Consider the following 15,687-nt stretch of genomic DNA (forward strand, 5'->3'; position numbering starts at 1 on the left):
GTTTTTCTTATTTTGGGCTACTGATAAGTGGAGCTGGTCTTTATACTTTGACTCTGGAAGTAAAGGGGAGCCAGTCTCTCTTTCAAAGTAATGAGCATAAAAATGCTAAGCAGAGGCTGATGGAGTCTTACTTCAAAAACTCAGAAGTATGGCTAGAACTCTACCCATTTACAGCAGGTAAACTCAATATGTTTGTAATTTGGTAGTAACTGTGTAATTATTAAATGTGTAGCAAATATTTGACTGGGAACAATGATAATTGTTCTATATTACAGTTCTGCTTTGCTGCAAAGTTCTTAAATGTTCTTTAATTTGTTGCCTTGTGTTTAAAAGTTCTGTGCGATGATGAGTAAGTGGTAGTTCCTGTGGATGGATTTAATTTTTAATGTTCTTGTAGGTCCTGCGAGTATAGGCTTACTCAGCCCAGGCATATTAGAATATTTACTTCACAGCTTGGTAAGTGTTTTCAATCTTTTTGTGTGTATCCATACATAGCAATTATAATGCAATTTATTTTTTATTAGTACTGTGAAAAGTTAGGGTCATGTTTGGTAAATACTGGTAATGTATGTTATAGAAAGTTGAGATTCCAGAGAGTCCGTGGGATCTCCATCCTTGGAGATAATTGGAAGTCAATAGGACAAGGCACTGAGCAGCCTGATCTACTCAAACCAGCTCTCAACAGGAGGGTAGACTAGATGACCTTTGGAGGTCCCTTTCAACCTGTGACAGACTGGCATTCTGTGACAGACTAACAGCTTTTCCTATCCATCTGTGCTGGGTACTTACTAAATAACTTTTCTTACTGCCCATGTTTAGAACTTCCAGTCCCATCCGACAGTGATGCTTTTTGCACTAATAGCACTGGAGAAGTTTGCACAAACGAGTAAGTATTAGCCTGACACGGCTCTTAACAGTCATACTATGGCTTCTACTGTGGAATTGTCACTTGCTTCATCTGGTAATACTTGCGAGCATAAGAAAGACTGGATTGGTGGGAACACAAATGTAGAAGAGAAATGTCTGTCCACTTACAGGCAAGAAGAAATATTTATTGCTTTAGTGACACCCCTCTACCCCTCAAAACCCTTGAGATATTTGCTGAAACTCAGTGCAGTCCTTCCCAGTTAGAAATTGCTGTAGAAGGACTTATGATATGAGGCCTTTGTTACTTGAAAAGAAATAAATCCGTATTAGACAGATGGAGAACAGCCGTGATCTTGATGATGCAGCTCTGTGCTGAGAAATGGTATATCTGAGTGCTAAGTTAATTTCACATCTACTTAGGCAAAGAATTTCATGCTGGTTTTAATACTGAAGTTTAAAGGGGGAGGAGGGGTGTTCTACTGTGTTTGTAGAATGTTACTATTTTAACTAAACTTATTCCTAATTTATAGCAATTATTCTTTTTTGCTCTTAAATTGCAGGTGAAAATAAAATGACAGTTTCTGAATCGTGCATTAGCGACCAACTGATCTTGCTAGAGAAATGGACAGATAATCCAGACTATTTAAAACGCCAGGTTGGATTCTGTGCCCAGTGGAGTTTAGACAATCTGTGTAGGTATAATGAAGGGATGGATTCATTTAATATTAATGACTTCTCTAAAGAGATGGAGGACTACTTTGTGTTTGTTTTGTATAAGCACTTATTGTAAATATATCTGACTGCATTTATAATCACTCTCCTTAAAAAAAAAAAAGGCAAATAAATCCAGTGTAATTTCATGGAAAGGAAATTTTGGCAAGGAAAATGTTTGTGAAAGGAAGTGGTTTGTACTCTGCAAGTTGGAGCTGCAATGAAAATTCTTCTTTGCCCCGTATTTCCTGTAACCCACGCTTCAGCAGACGTGCTGAGTAGCTTAATAGTGCAGCTCTGTCTCTCTGTGGAACAGCTGGATTACTGACTGATGTATCCTGGTGATAGTCAGTACTGTGATCGTACCTCAGCAGTGCGCAGTCTCAAAGAATTATTAAAGACTTTTTAAAGTAAAGATATGATCTTGTGATCAAAAGTGAAAACTGTTTGACAAAGTACTTTACTTGATCTATCCTTTTGGATGACTAACAATATTCAAATTTGCTTTTTTAGTTGTGATTTCAAGGGTGAAGCAACTCTGACCTTGTAGCTTCTAATGCCTTTTAGATAAATTTGGGTAAAAGGTCTTGTTGGGCTTTATGGGGCTTTAGCCAGCTTATGGAATGCCAATGTCAATTGTGTTTAGTAAACATCTGTATAAATGTTGTAGCAAGCTTAGGATATATGAAGGGTCCTAAGATAAGATCTCTGATTTATAAATTAACATGCATGTGTCAGCAGTTTGACACCTGGCAAGAGAAATGCTTCTGATCCTTCCATGTGAAAAGGGGATGCAGGGAGAAAGAGCTGCTTTGGCTCAGTTCAAGTTCATCACCTACCTGAAAATTAGAGGGTAAAAACTTTTAAATCCTTGTTTTCCTCTTCCCCTTCTTCCCCATCCCCAAAATCTTTTCCACTGTGATGAATCAGAAAAACTCTACCAACTGAATATACAATACAATGGTAAATCCTGAAACAGTGCCATCTTGGTGTGAACTTAGATGCCTTACATTTGCCTGTGGGTTTCCTGAAAGTAGTAATTCAAGGCCAGGCTGGATGGTGCTTTGAGCAGCTTGGTCTAGTGGAAGGTGTCCCTGCCCATGGCACGGGGGTTGGAACCAGATGATCTTTAAGGTCCCTTCCAACCCAAACCGTTCTATGATAATCAGATTGTAGGAGCTCTAGTCAGAGGTATAGGTCCTGTTCTCATGTACACACAGTGTATTGGAAGCGATGCTGTTTGCATGCAAGCAAAATATCAATATTTCATTCAGTTATGCCAAAAATTAACTGGATCCTAGAGAGATTGCCACTGTGTGAAATGTTTAAAATAAGGTTTTGCTGCAGCAGTGATTAAAACTAGTTTTATTTTGCAGTTTTAAAAGAAGGCAGGCAGTTTACATATGAGAAGGTTGACTTGACCAACATTAGGGCTATGCTGAACAGTAACGATGTCAGTGAATACCTGAAGATCTCACCACATGGATTAGAGGTAGGATGTCACTTCATGATTTCAGCCTAAAAAGGAGTCTGAAGAAAAAGGCAGGTTTTAAATACTTGCTCCTGTGATTTCCCAGAATGAAACAAAGTTCTCTGCCAGCTTTGTATAGAAAACTTGATTTGTCAGAGGGTTGTAACATCACTACACTGATCTCAAGCATGAAATGTTCACAGTAAAGTAACACCTGTATCTGTGCCCTGAAACTTGAGAAAAGTGAGGAGGATTCTTAAGAGTCAGCTGGTTTTTCACTCATTTTGCCTAAAATTGTTCACAAAGTATAATTCCCATTGTTTGTCCTGTCTAGTCTTGAAAAGCCCATAGCAGTAGGATTTTTGTCTCAGCCATATGTTTTTTTTTTTTTTTCTTCCTCTGTTACTTCTTCTAATTCATGTAACATGGAATACCTCTCTGTCCTTCGTACCAGGAGTCAGCTAACAACCAATGGATGACTTAGGTCTTCCTGTCTTGGTTGTCTTAGTCTTTAAATCTTTACATTGGCTTTGTCAATTCTGTTTTGGTTTTGGTGTGGTGTTTTTTTTTTTCCCCTGTGGCTTACCATTGAGCAATTTTCAGTCTTGCCTACTTGCTAGTTTGTGTGACAATTATTGCTATAAAGAGAGGTCACTTTCTGTCTGAAGTGCCTCTAAAATTATGCTGATGTATTCTTACATGCAAGAAACTTGATCCAGGAAAGAAAGGGGCTTGTTTGAATGCTAACTTTATAGAAACTTAACTTTTGGTTTGGTTTTGGTAGGCTCGATGTGATGCCTCATCCTTTGAAAGCGTTAGATGTACGTTCTGTGTCGATTCTGGAGTTTGGTACTATGAAGTTACAGTCATTACTTCAGGAGTGATGCAGATAGGATGGGCTACCAAAGACAGCAAATTTCTCAATCATGTGAGTACATGTAACGTCATCTAGCTGATGATGTAACTTCAGTATTTTTCTACTTACAACACCTATGAAAATAGCTCTGGTTATTCTGTCGTAGTAACTGAGCATTTCCATGTTTCCTTCAATTTTTCTGTACTTTCATGAAGCTATTTTTGCTGAAGTTAGTGGTACAAGAAAAGGCTGTATTGTCATTGCTATAGACTGACACTGTTCACACAAGTAATGCATAGCTGCTAGCAGTAACGACAGCTTGTAATCTACTTGCTGTTGTCTGAAAGCTACAGGGAAATGGCTTATTTCTTATGTCTTAGTCTCTTCTTGGAAATTCTTTAGATAACATCGGTGGTTACTGTCTGTTGTTTTTGTGAAGTAAACAATTACTAGGAACTAGCAGATTATCGTGCACTCACTTTTATGCAGGTCACAAAGCAGCCATTTGACTATACTCTTTAACATACTTTCATATTAAACTAACTTTCACAAGGGAAATAATTATTTAAATTGACTCTGGGATAGCATGGTATCATTGGATCTGCTGGTAGCAGTAGTATGGTACCATTTGGGTATGTGACAGCTTCTTTTTAATTAAAAATAAGGATTACAAAAAGACTTAACCCTCTACCTTCTTGCCTTTATTCTGATAATATAGAATAAGTACACTTTCTTATTTTATAGTTTGTTTTGCTGTCCCTCTCATGTAGATAACTTAATATCTTATTCTTAATTCTAAGTGTTCTTCTTCCTATTTTACTTTTAAAATTATGTACTTACTAGCATTAAAGCAAAATGTGCCACGTGCACATGAAGTCCAAACCTATAGTCAAAGAATAATCTCAAATGTTTGTAGAGATGTAACTAGGACTTCTTTCTTAAATCTTCATGGTAACTGTACAGCTGTTGTAAACTCAGTATGCTGTAGCATATTTGCTTCAGTATTTCCATAATACTAAGAAAGTGTAATGATTACTACCCAAAAACCTTCTCTGCTTCAGCTTAGAGAGGACTTTCCATATTATCAGCCTTCCAAACTTCCATTTAAGTTCACTAAAGTGCAAGCTAGAATTTTAGTACAAAAGGTGTTTATGGCCCAGCCTACCGCCATTAACCAGAATGGAAATACAGGGCTGGGATTTTAAGTTGACAGTACTACTGGCTGAGCTTCAGTAAGAAATATGTGCTTAGCCCTACTTTATTGTTGTAATTGCATGGCTTTCTGTTTCCACTTGGAATTTAATTTATGAGAAGAATTATACATATATATATATATATAAAAAATATGTGTATATAAAATGTAGAGATAAGCAGTTAAAACTGCTTCTTTCTGGTTATTATAGAAAAAGTCATTCTACAACTGAGTCAAATGCAGAAGCTAATATGAAGGCCAAATACATACATGTGAGTAAATATTGATGGTGAGGGCCTATGAGAGAAATACATCAAGGAGATGAAACAAACACCACTGGCAAGAAACCAACAGGAATGGGAGAGTAGCTTTTCTCACCATTTAACTTAAGCCTTCCTGTGAGTTCAGTGGTCTTGCTCCATTTCTTCTAATTATTCATGTAAATAGCATTGTCCTCTGCTGGCATACAACACGCATATCTCTCTATATCACATCCAAAGTCTAGTCTCACATTTCTAGCATGAAATTGCAAGTGTGATTTAAATTTAAAAACAAAACAAAAATACCACAACCAAACAAAAATACCATACAGACCTGTTCTGAGCACAGGCATTGTAGACATTGAGTGTAATGGAAACTGTTTGAAATAAAAGGCCATGTGTCTGCCTTTAGACTGCTAAGAGGCTTAAAAGATTTTTCCTGCTTACTGTTAAGGAGCTTGGTGTATATGCATTTTTCTGTGTGTGCTTCCTGTAGAAGTTATGAAAATAGGAGATGTCACATCTCTGAGCAGGGTGATTTTTCTGTTGCTACAACTGTTTTGCTGATGGTTAAGTGCTACTGTTAAGTTCATTAGGTGTCTACTTGAAATATAAGGATATTATCTTCTGCATATGTCACAAACACAGTCGTCAGAGTAGCCATATGCTCTTTATTTACAGCATGCGTAAGAAAGTCTAGTCCTAAATATGACATTAAACACCCATTAGCTCGGCTTAGCTTTAATTTGGGACATCTGAGGCTTGTGTAATCAGCCACTGTCTAGTATTTGCACTTCAGACAAATCATGCTGAGCACGAGGAAGTTCTCTTCCGTAATGGTTTTGGGTTTCATGTTTGCATTCTCCTACATGACATATACTTCTCCCACTCTGAAACTTCTAGTTTTGCATTTGTCTTGGACCTTGGGACTATCACTCAATAACCTTTTCACAAATTGAGGGAGGGTGGCACTGAAACGGACACAATATGCAACAAATTCAGTGAAGGGACTATGGGTTTTTTCTCTGTGTACTGTATGTTCTGGTGGCACTTGGATATCTTGTGGGGGAAGGTATTACAAGTCTGGTATTGGGACTTCAAGATAAGAGAGTGGTTACACTTCTATGTTGACTTTTTAAGATGCAAAAAGTTAGCTATTTGGGTACTAGCCTTGTGTTTGGGTTTTTTTTTTTTAATAGTTTAATAGACGGGAGTGATTTGATCTCAGAGAATGAAAAACGCTTCGGTGATGACATTCCTTTCTTCCCCCTTCCTCACCCCAACAAATTCCTTTTGATGTGAAAATGAAACTAAGACTAGTTTGAAAAAATTATCTTTATGGGGGTGGGAGAAACCCTTTCCTGCTCTTGGATGAATGGTTTAGTTGAATAAAAATAAACTTTAGCCCTTCTGTGTGAGGAATGGCTGCAGACTGAAATGCTTTACTCTTTTTCTAAAGGAAGGTTATGGCATTGGGGACGATGAATACTCCTGTGCATACGATGGCTGCCGGCAGCTGATTTGGTATAATGCTAGAAGTAAACCACATTCCCATCCCTGTTGGAAAGAAGGTATTCAGTCCATCTTCTGCTATTTATCCTAGCTGGATTTCTGCACAGGACTTTTTGCTCTTACAGGTGTCTAGAAAAGAGTTTGTTAGTAGGTGTGAACAGAGCAGTTACTGCCTAATCCTGATGATACTAAAGGTTTAATAATTATTGTGCCTTTACTACTACTTTCAGTGGTTTAAATGTACGAAGTAGGCACCATGCTCTTGTTCCACAATCTGTGTAAAGAGATGCATGCCGTGCTTGTGTGAACTGTGCCGCCTTCTCTTCTATTAAAAATTTCTCCTAAGGATAGCTAAATTAAAACACCTCTTAAAATAAATAGCACAAGCATATTAGAAATCAGACTTTAGCAAGTATGCGTTCTGAGGGTATCTTCAACAGGTGTGAAATAGCCAAGGAGGGACAGAGTGCAGCTTTTTTCTGGCTTTGGCAAATACTCTGCAATACTTCTACAACTATGTAGTATTAATGCTCTGGCAGACTAAAATTTTTTTTCTTTTACTATTTTGTCCTGGGTTTTTTTTCTTTAGTTACTGTCTGTATCAGTGTTTCTTCCTTTATGCTTTTGCAAACAGTTCTTTTCAAGTGAGACAACTCGTAGTGAGATACATGATACTTAAAACAATAACTGTTTCAGCTGTTGGCATTTAACAGAAGTGAAATCCTTAAATTATCTTTGTTTTGCATGTAAGGAGACACAATAGGATTTCTACTAGACTTGCAAGAAAAGCAAATGATCTTCTATTTAAATGGAAACCAGCTTCCTGCCGAGAAGCAAGTATTTTCATCTGCTGTGTAAGTATGTGCTCATTTGGAAGGACAGTGACTTCTATGGATAATTGTTTTAATTATATGAAGTGTTTCCCATTTGAGATGTAAATTCATATTTACTTACCTGAAGCCACTATTAAGCAGGTTTTCCAATTGGAAGTTGCTTAGAAATCAGTGAGAAGGATATAATTTCACAGGTGGATTTCATGGTCCAAAATAAATACTTTGGATCTTCTAAAGGTAGGTTCAACTCTGTTTTCTACTGTCAAACTAGCACAGCATTGAAATAGAATGAGGCTGTAGCAAAGATGAACAAATTTCTAGTAGAGCTTGAGGAATTCTGATCTTTTAAAAAATAAAGCCTCAATCCTGTAAATGCTGAAGCATGCGTATTAACTTACTGCTATTCACTTGGGCCAGTTCCTGTAGTGGCATATTGAATATTCATGGAAGGACGTCTCTTGGTAGCATTACAGAAAGGCGTTAGACTTATTTTGCCAAATCTGTTAAAATTAACACGTGGCTAGCTCCTCTGACTCTCATGGAGAAGTTCAGCCTTTCAGTTCTGAAAAGATAAGGTGGTGTGAAACTTGAGAAAGAAGCTTCCTATACAGCTTAAGTAAACATTACAGTACTTTGTAAATTAATACTACTGTGCTAATAATTTCATTCATGTTTTCTCATCAAAATGAAGCTCAAGATGCAAGCAAAGAGTAGGTCAGTTTAAAGAGTTGCAGAGTGTCTTGTCTGTTCAGCTTGCAGTACCCTGTTCTTCATGTGGAGTATGTCATTTATATACTGAACAGATTTTGTTACTTGGTTAGAACTTAGGGTATTAGTCATCTTGGGCCCTTTCAGTAAATAAAACTGAAAGAGGTGATAGTTGTGGTGTTTTTACAAGGTGTCTGTGTGGCTGTGAAGACAAGACAGCTGTCCTGAGGTAATCCTGCAAGGGCAAGGAGGAACAGATGGGCATTGTGCTAAGAGAGCTCAGACCTGGATTCACCCTGCACAGGTCCCACACAACAAGTGTACAAGAGTTGCAAGTTCCCCAGATTTGTGCCTGCTCAAATAAAGCAGCAGGAGCGGTGGACATGGAGGTATCCCTTGCAGTTGGTACTGCTCCTCACAACTCTACTAAACAGCAGTTGTTTGGAAGAAAAAGACTTTTTCCAGTGCTGAAGAAGATACCTGAGCTGATCAGTGTAAAGAGGATCAGGTTGTAGGCTGTTCAGATGTATGTATCTGCTCTCAGTGTAAGTGTGACTAATGCTAGTTGTAGAGTAGGCAGCCTTTATTGGCTGACTCAGTAGTAAATTCAGATAAACCCTGATAGTAAATTCAGAATTTGAGAACTAAACAAGGAAAGTATGTGCAGCTGAAACTGGATGTGTTAGAGGTTTGTCTCCTAATTAGCTGTAGAACACTTCTATTGAGGACACTTGTCTGTCTGTTTCAGGGTATATTTTTGTCTGGTAATAGTAGTAACATGTCTGGAAAGCTCTATTATTGTTTAAGTCATTCTAAAATGTCTGTTGTTCATCATATTGCAGATCCGGCTTTTTTGCTGCAGCTAGTTTCATGTCCTATCAACAATGTGAGTTCAACTTTGGGGCAAAACCTTTCAAGTACCCACCATCAATGAAGTTTAGTACCTTTAATGATTATGCCTTTCTGACAGCAGAAGAGAAAATCATTTTGCCCAGGTAATCCTCCTGTCTAGTTTGTGTGTTTGCATATGGAGAAATAAAATGCTTCACTTCTGAGTTGCATAGTCTTATGTTGCACTTGGCAAAGTTATTTATGGGGTCATGCCTCCATAGGTCTCTTTCAGAAAAGGATTAGACCATAGGCTTCAGTGCAATTTAATGAGTAGGGCAGGAGATATACAACCAAAATCCATTAAATTAAAATAATTTTTTGTAATAGTAAGCTAAATTAAAATGAACTATTACTGCACAGTAAACTGTTTTTAGTATAAGTGCCTTTTGCTGTCTAAGAATCATTAGGTTGGTTGAGGAGATATAGTCTTAATTAAAAAATGATGTCTTATTGAAAATTGACCTAATTTGTGATGTTGGCAGCGTGGAGGTACTGAATGATTGTAAGACTTGAAGTTGTCCTTCTTTTCTGATCCAGATGAAAATTTCCCCATTTGTGAATGATAGTACTGACAAAGGTTATTCAAATTTAGAAGTGCTTCCCCACCTAAATATAAATCAAGCCAGATAGAAACAGGCTTAGATACACTTTTCCTTAACTTACCAAACTTCTGGCAGGAATGAAAACTAATAGTTTTTCTGATTTAGGTCATTAGTAATAAAATAATTTGGTGGAACACAAACATTAACAGTATACAGTGTAATCAGGGATACAGCATACACCAGATTTGCAACTTTGTCTAAAGATGGCCTTCTAGAGTGGTGCTGATGTAGGTAGTTGAAATAATCTTTTGTTACATCTAATTAAGTGGGGGCGGGGGTTGTTGGAGGTGGGTACCCCTGGCTATAATAAAATTTAGAGGCTGGTTTTGAATTATCTATCTGTTCGCTCAAGTGTACTTGTGGTAGTTGTGTATCTTAGTGTTTAAAAAGAAAACAAAAAAATACCTTACTCTTGGATCTGAGTCACGCATTGGCAAAGTTTGAGGCTCGTGATATTGTACTTACGCAGAGAAAATCAAATGCAACTTGCAAGACCATTTTGTACTTATATGTAGCCAGATTAATTTACACCTGCTTGTGACTGCAGGTGCTTTAAGTGAGAGTCTGATTTAATCCCTTAAGATGATCTGTTAGTTATCATTCTTGGTCAGCCCCCTTTTCAAATTAAGTGTTCTTCTGCCTTATTAGTATCATGCACTTAGATGAGGGGTTTTGCAGTTCTCAGTTGATGATCAGATGTGATTGTTACTGATGTCATTCTGGCACTACTCTAGCAATGTTTAAGCATTAGCTGTGAGAGCTGTTACTTGATTGTGCCAGAAGGTGTAGAGAGAAACTGGAGGAAGCTGGTTTCCTGTTGATGCCTGACTGGAGAAACTTGGCCTCCTGTGTTAGAGCCTATTTAATATGTGATAGCACTGAAAGGCTCCATTCAAGTTTGGACACTGTTGCTCTTTGTATAGAGAAAGATCATCCCTGCCCTACAGCCTGAACTGTTTGGAAATGATAAGGCTATACTAAATTAAAAGATAGCTTTGATTTTAAAAGTGATAGGAAAAAAAGGGAAGGGCCTGAGTGGACCCTAATTATCCATCACAGGAGTTAAGATAAATTCATGTAGAGTTGTGCTGAATTTAATGCATCTAGTGTGGGGCATAGTCTGGGCTAGACATGTCACCCTGCCATTGAACAGTTTCGATGTGTAGCGTGTGTTCCAAATGTGAAATGTCTTATTTCATCAAATGGGGGATTTTTATCCATTTACTCTCCCTTGTGGCAGTTGCCATACTGGGCTGTTGATTTTATTTTCAATTTCTATTCTTTTAAACTGTGTTACAGCATTACAGGGTTTCTGAATTTTGATACATGGGTTTGTGTGGCTATTAAGTTTGTTTTTTTTTTTTTTTTTAACTCTTAAAAGTACACAGATACCAAAGAAGAAATTTTTTGAAGTGTTCAGCTGTGGGAGCTAGAAGAATTGTAATCTAACACCCTCTTTGTCCCTTTCTGACAGACTAGAACAGGGAGTTGAAGACTGTTCTGAACATCTCTGGGTGTGTTAAGCCTTTCTTGTGGGAAGTTATGATCGATGTTTATCAGCAGTAGTGTTGAGTAGCACAGGCCAGTATTGCATTGGAATTGATGCAATATTCAGAATAGTTAAGAATCTGTCATTTTGAGTCAAAGTAATGTGTGTGTGTTGGGATGTCTCTCTTTCTTCAGACACAGGCGCCTGGCTTTGTTGAAGCAAGTGAGTATCCGAGAGAACTGCTGCACGCTTTGCTGTGATGAGGTAGCAGACACAGAACTCAGGCCATGTGGACACAGGTAAAACCTTAAAAACAACCCAAAACCAAAGAAACAGAAAAATGTGTGTATTTGACATGCAGCTTGGGTGAGACCAGATGCAGTCCCTGCTTATCTTGATTGACTCCCCAGCATAAAGGAAACAACCCCTCCTTTTAAGGATGTGACAGATAGATGTTAAGCATAATATTTCCACTGTTCCCCTCACCCTACCCCTGAGCAGATTTAATCCCTAATTGTTTGTGTGTTTGGGCTTGGGGAAGTACTGTGGATATGTACGTATGCTGCCAAGTCTTAATTCCCTGATATCAAAGGTTTTACTGATGAGTACTTGTTTAGTACTGGTGCTGTGAAATCCAGATCACGAGAGCAGAAAATTCATTATATAATCAAATACTCATTAAATGTTCAACAAATGGATTTTCTCAAGTCACAAATTCCTCTAAAAGCTAAAAATGGGACAGCAGTATGAGTAATACCATAATAGCACTTACCTGCCTTTAAGCAGCCTACTAGGAAATTAATCCAATTAAGTCCAGTTCCTTAGTGTTTTTAGAGCACTCCTGTGAGCAGTCTTGCCATGGGTCTGGATGCTGGAAAGTTAGAGATGTGCCCAGTGTGTGTCAACAAGAAGTGGAGACAGCCTCAGGCAGGGCAGTGGGACTGCTGTTCTCCAGACCAGAGCAAGTGTTAAGATTAGCAAAAGCATGCAAGTGTAATCCTGACCAACTGCACTAGCAGTCTCAGGTCTGTAAGATGCTGAGCAGCAGGAGCTTCTCTCAAAGCCTGTGGATCCACAACACCTGACTTGCAATTCCTAATCTCTGTGCTGAGAGACTTATCTTGACTGTGTTCCTAGCAGGCTAACTGAACTGCTTATGCTTGGATTTGTTTTTTTTTTATTTGGTTTTTCATACTGTAAATGCAGGTTTTAACTGATTTTTCTTCTCCTTCAGTGACCTGTGCATGGAGTGTGCCTTGCAACTGGAGACCTGCCCTTTGTGTCGACAGGAAATACAAACCAGAGTCAGACAGATCTCTCACATTTCATGACATATGTGGAGAAATACCGCAGGCTTGTTTTTAATGAACTCCAACCAGTACTGAAAGGGGAAAGCATCTCTAACCAATCCTTACGCACGTAGAACCATAGCCACGGCCAGATTTCATGCTAAACTGTAATCTGTTTATCTTAAAAATGAAATCTTTAATAAGCTATTTCAGGTTGCCAGCAATGGGAACTGGATTCAACAGTAAGGAGAGCTGGTAGGTCAGTGTGCTATGGCTATTGGTTCCTCCAAGCAAGACCATAGGAGAGTGTCTCGCTTCTTCCCCCTTTCCTTCTCGCCTGTCGCAAGTGCTGAAAAAATTTGCACTGGAAGTACGCGTACAATGCGTTTTAGAAAAGAAGAGAAAAGAAATATCTCCTAAAACAGGGCTGTTCTGTCTTGTGCTCAAAAGTCTCTATTTTTGGCAGAAGTCAGTACTAAAAAGAGAATGCCAATGTTTTCCTGTTTAATGTAGCCTCCTGCTGGTCAGAGACTCTGTATTTTCCGAGAGTGGATATTAAACTGCTCAAAGACTTAATCTGTACACAGACTGATTTGAAAAGACAGTGTGGAGACTGTAGAGAAACTCATACATTTTAATAACTCGGTGATTCCAAAGAATGTTCTGATTTGTTTTTAAACGTTAAAAGATTGGTAGTATTTTCAAGTACATAATGTTTCTGATGCTTTTAACTTCAGTACCCACATTTTTTTGTGAGGATATAATTTTCGGGAGGTATTCTTAACTAATTATAATGCTGGACTGGAATTAATTTGATATTCTGGGTATTTTTTAAGGTATCATCAAACATCTTTTTTAATCAGTGTTGGTTTTGAAAGTTATGTTCACTTTGGAAATATTGAGCTATCTTAAAAGATAGAAGGATAATTTGGGGCCAGTTTATTTAAAAAAAAAAAAGTGTTATTTGGATAGCAAGTTTGGTCTTGTTCTGTAACTCTTTAAAAATGCACCTTGCTTGCCACGTGTCAGTCCTGCTCTGAGCAGGTTTGGGGCCACACTTCATATTTTTGGTAGGGATCATACAGTGGGAATCTCTGCTCCACTTTAATTACACATTTGTGACATTTGTATGTTAAGGATGCATTTCAGCAGGCAGCTTTTGACTGTTTTACTAGGTTTCTACAAGGAATCAGGGTTCACAGCTGGTGTCAGTGAAGTAGCACAAAAATGGGTGGTTATGCTTATTTTGCACCAACTGAGGATATGACTCGGTCTCTTCCAAGACTTGTACAGGTTGCTTTTTTTAAATTATCTGGCTATATAGTAGAACTTTACTAATTCGCACACAACTTTCACCAAAACCATCCCACTTCTTGGCAATGATTCAACAGCAGAGGCTGTTGTAGTGAATTCTCATGCTGCGATGTATCTTATTTTTAAAATTGTTTATTATCTTTATTGTACTATCAAGTATTAACAGAGCTGAGGCTGCTGCTTCTTGCTGAGCACCCTTGCTTCCTACTGACTTAAATAGGAGCTGAGAGCTCTGCATACAGGTCCCAGAATCAAGCTCTCTAGCAACTTCTTTCACCTTCTGCCTTTGCTAACTCAAGGGTGCTGAATTTCATCTAGAGATTTAAAAAAAAAAAAAAAAAAAAAAAAAAAGGAAAAAAGTGTCTCCATTGAACCTCTTGGGTACAATGTGTGAATTAGCAAAGTTCTGTCCATCATTTTCTTGTTGACTTTTTTCCAAATACAGACTGAATCAAAAAACAGAGTGCTGGTTAGTCTTGCTAAAATGTGAATTCTCTTCTGCCTTGGAAGCCTGTTTTGATTAAAGTTAGACTGGCAAATTTGTGCCATGGGGACCTCATTCCCTCACTGACTGTACTTTACAATGTTTTGCTGTAATCCACATTGCCAGTCAGGGCTGAGTCCCTTCATGCTCGGTGCTGAATGAGCAAACATGAACACCATCACTGCCACAAGGATCTTATAATTTCAGAATCACTTGAAATGAAGTTTTAAATGCTTCCAAATGCAATGATAGGTTTTTATCCCTAAGGTATAAAGATACAAACCATACTTTAGGGAATAGGTGGGACAGAAACATTTTGAACTCTGCCTTAATAGATTCTAGTAACTTCAGGGCTTTGATGTCCCTGGCCAGGATTAACTGAGGTAAAATTTTCAGAAGTGCCTAGGACTCCTGATTTGTATCAACTGCTGTATGAGATTAAGCTCTTAAGGCCCAGGTTCACAAAGGCTTCTAGGTGTCTGGTGTCCCCTTGAAATGGAGGTGACTTAAGAGCCTTGCTGCCTTTGTGGACATGGGACTAAGTGCCTGCGTTCTTTGTTGAAAAGATGTGAATGCTTTGGAAAATTTTGCCCCAGACCGTCTTCCATGCAACTGGTGTTGGGCAGAGGGCGCCAACGGCACCGGAGAGGGGAGCTGTGTTGCAGAGAAAGGTGAACAACAAAGAAATGTTGTTCATTTCACAAAGGCAAAGACTGTACAATTTGACTGGCTTTCTGCTGGAATCCATGCTGGGGGTGTCTTTGTAAAGCTCGATCCTCCATGACTGGTGTAATGCCACCCTCGATCCCTGCACGCCCCGAAGGCTCTGGGGCCAGGGAGGGGAGGCAGTGGCTCCGCAGGCCCTCAGACAGGGAAATGAATTGTAGCAAAGTTGTCCATTCAACAATAAAAACGTCTTGAAGGCTATTTGTTGTTCTTTAATTCCTTTACTTCTGTTGAGAGCCAGGGTTATGAGTGTTTTGGTGCTAATGCAGGCTCTCTGCAGAAGCAGGAGCTGTCCTTTGAACAGGAAGTTGGCTCTGAGGCAGAAAGGCGAGTCCGGGGCCAGGGGGGTGTTCCTGCTTGTGTGAAACACTCCAGCACAGCCTTCTGTCGGGGTCACCCGAGTCGCGCCCGGGTGAGGTGGCTGGTGCGCCTGGAGCCCTGGCGTGGAGTGCTGCCCTCCAGCCCTCATGGCCCTGCTTCGT

The 15,687-nt window shown here is 38.8% G+C and overlaps 1 protein-coding gene across 5 annotated transcripts in view; it reads left to right on the forward strand.

Annotated features, from left to right (window-relative positions):
- The window catches only part of RSPRY1 (ring finger and SPRY domain containing 1), a 39,942-nt gene extending 24,268 nt beyond the window's left edge, over nt 1-15,674 (forward strand). For all 5 annotated transcript variants that reach the window (XM_082319500.1, XM_082319499.1, XM_082319498.1 and 2 more), the window contains 10 exons: nt 398-456; nt 820-886; nt 1,428-1,559; nt 2,955-3,070; nt 3,834-3,977; nt 6,817-6,928; nt 7,621-7,723; nt 9,253-9,405; nt 11,587-11,691; nt 12,627-15,674. In XM_082319500.1, coding sequence (XP_082175626.1) covers nt 398-456; nt 820-886; nt 1,428-1,559; nt 2,955-3,070; nt 3,834-3,977; nt 6,817-6,928; nt 7,621-7,723; nt 9,253-9,405; nt 11,587-11,691; nt 12,627-12,723 — 1,088 coding nt within the window. In that variant the 3' untranslated portion in view covers nt 12,724-15,674. The remainder of the gene's footprint in view (nt 1-397; nt 457-819; nt 887-1,427; nt 1,560-2,954; nt 3,071-3,833; nt 3,978-6,816; nt 6,929-7,620; nt 7,724-9,252; nt 9,406-11,586; nt 11,692-12,626) is intronic.
- Nucleotides 15,675-15,687: the final 13 nt, after the last annotated feature.

This window comes from Platalea leucorodia (assembly GCF_965183815.1).
Source record: "Platalea leucorodia genome assembly, chromosome: 8".
Taxonomy (NCBI): domain Eukaryota; kingdom Metazoa; phylum Chordata; class Aves; order Pelecaniformes; family Threskiornithidae; genus Platalea; species Platalea leucorodia.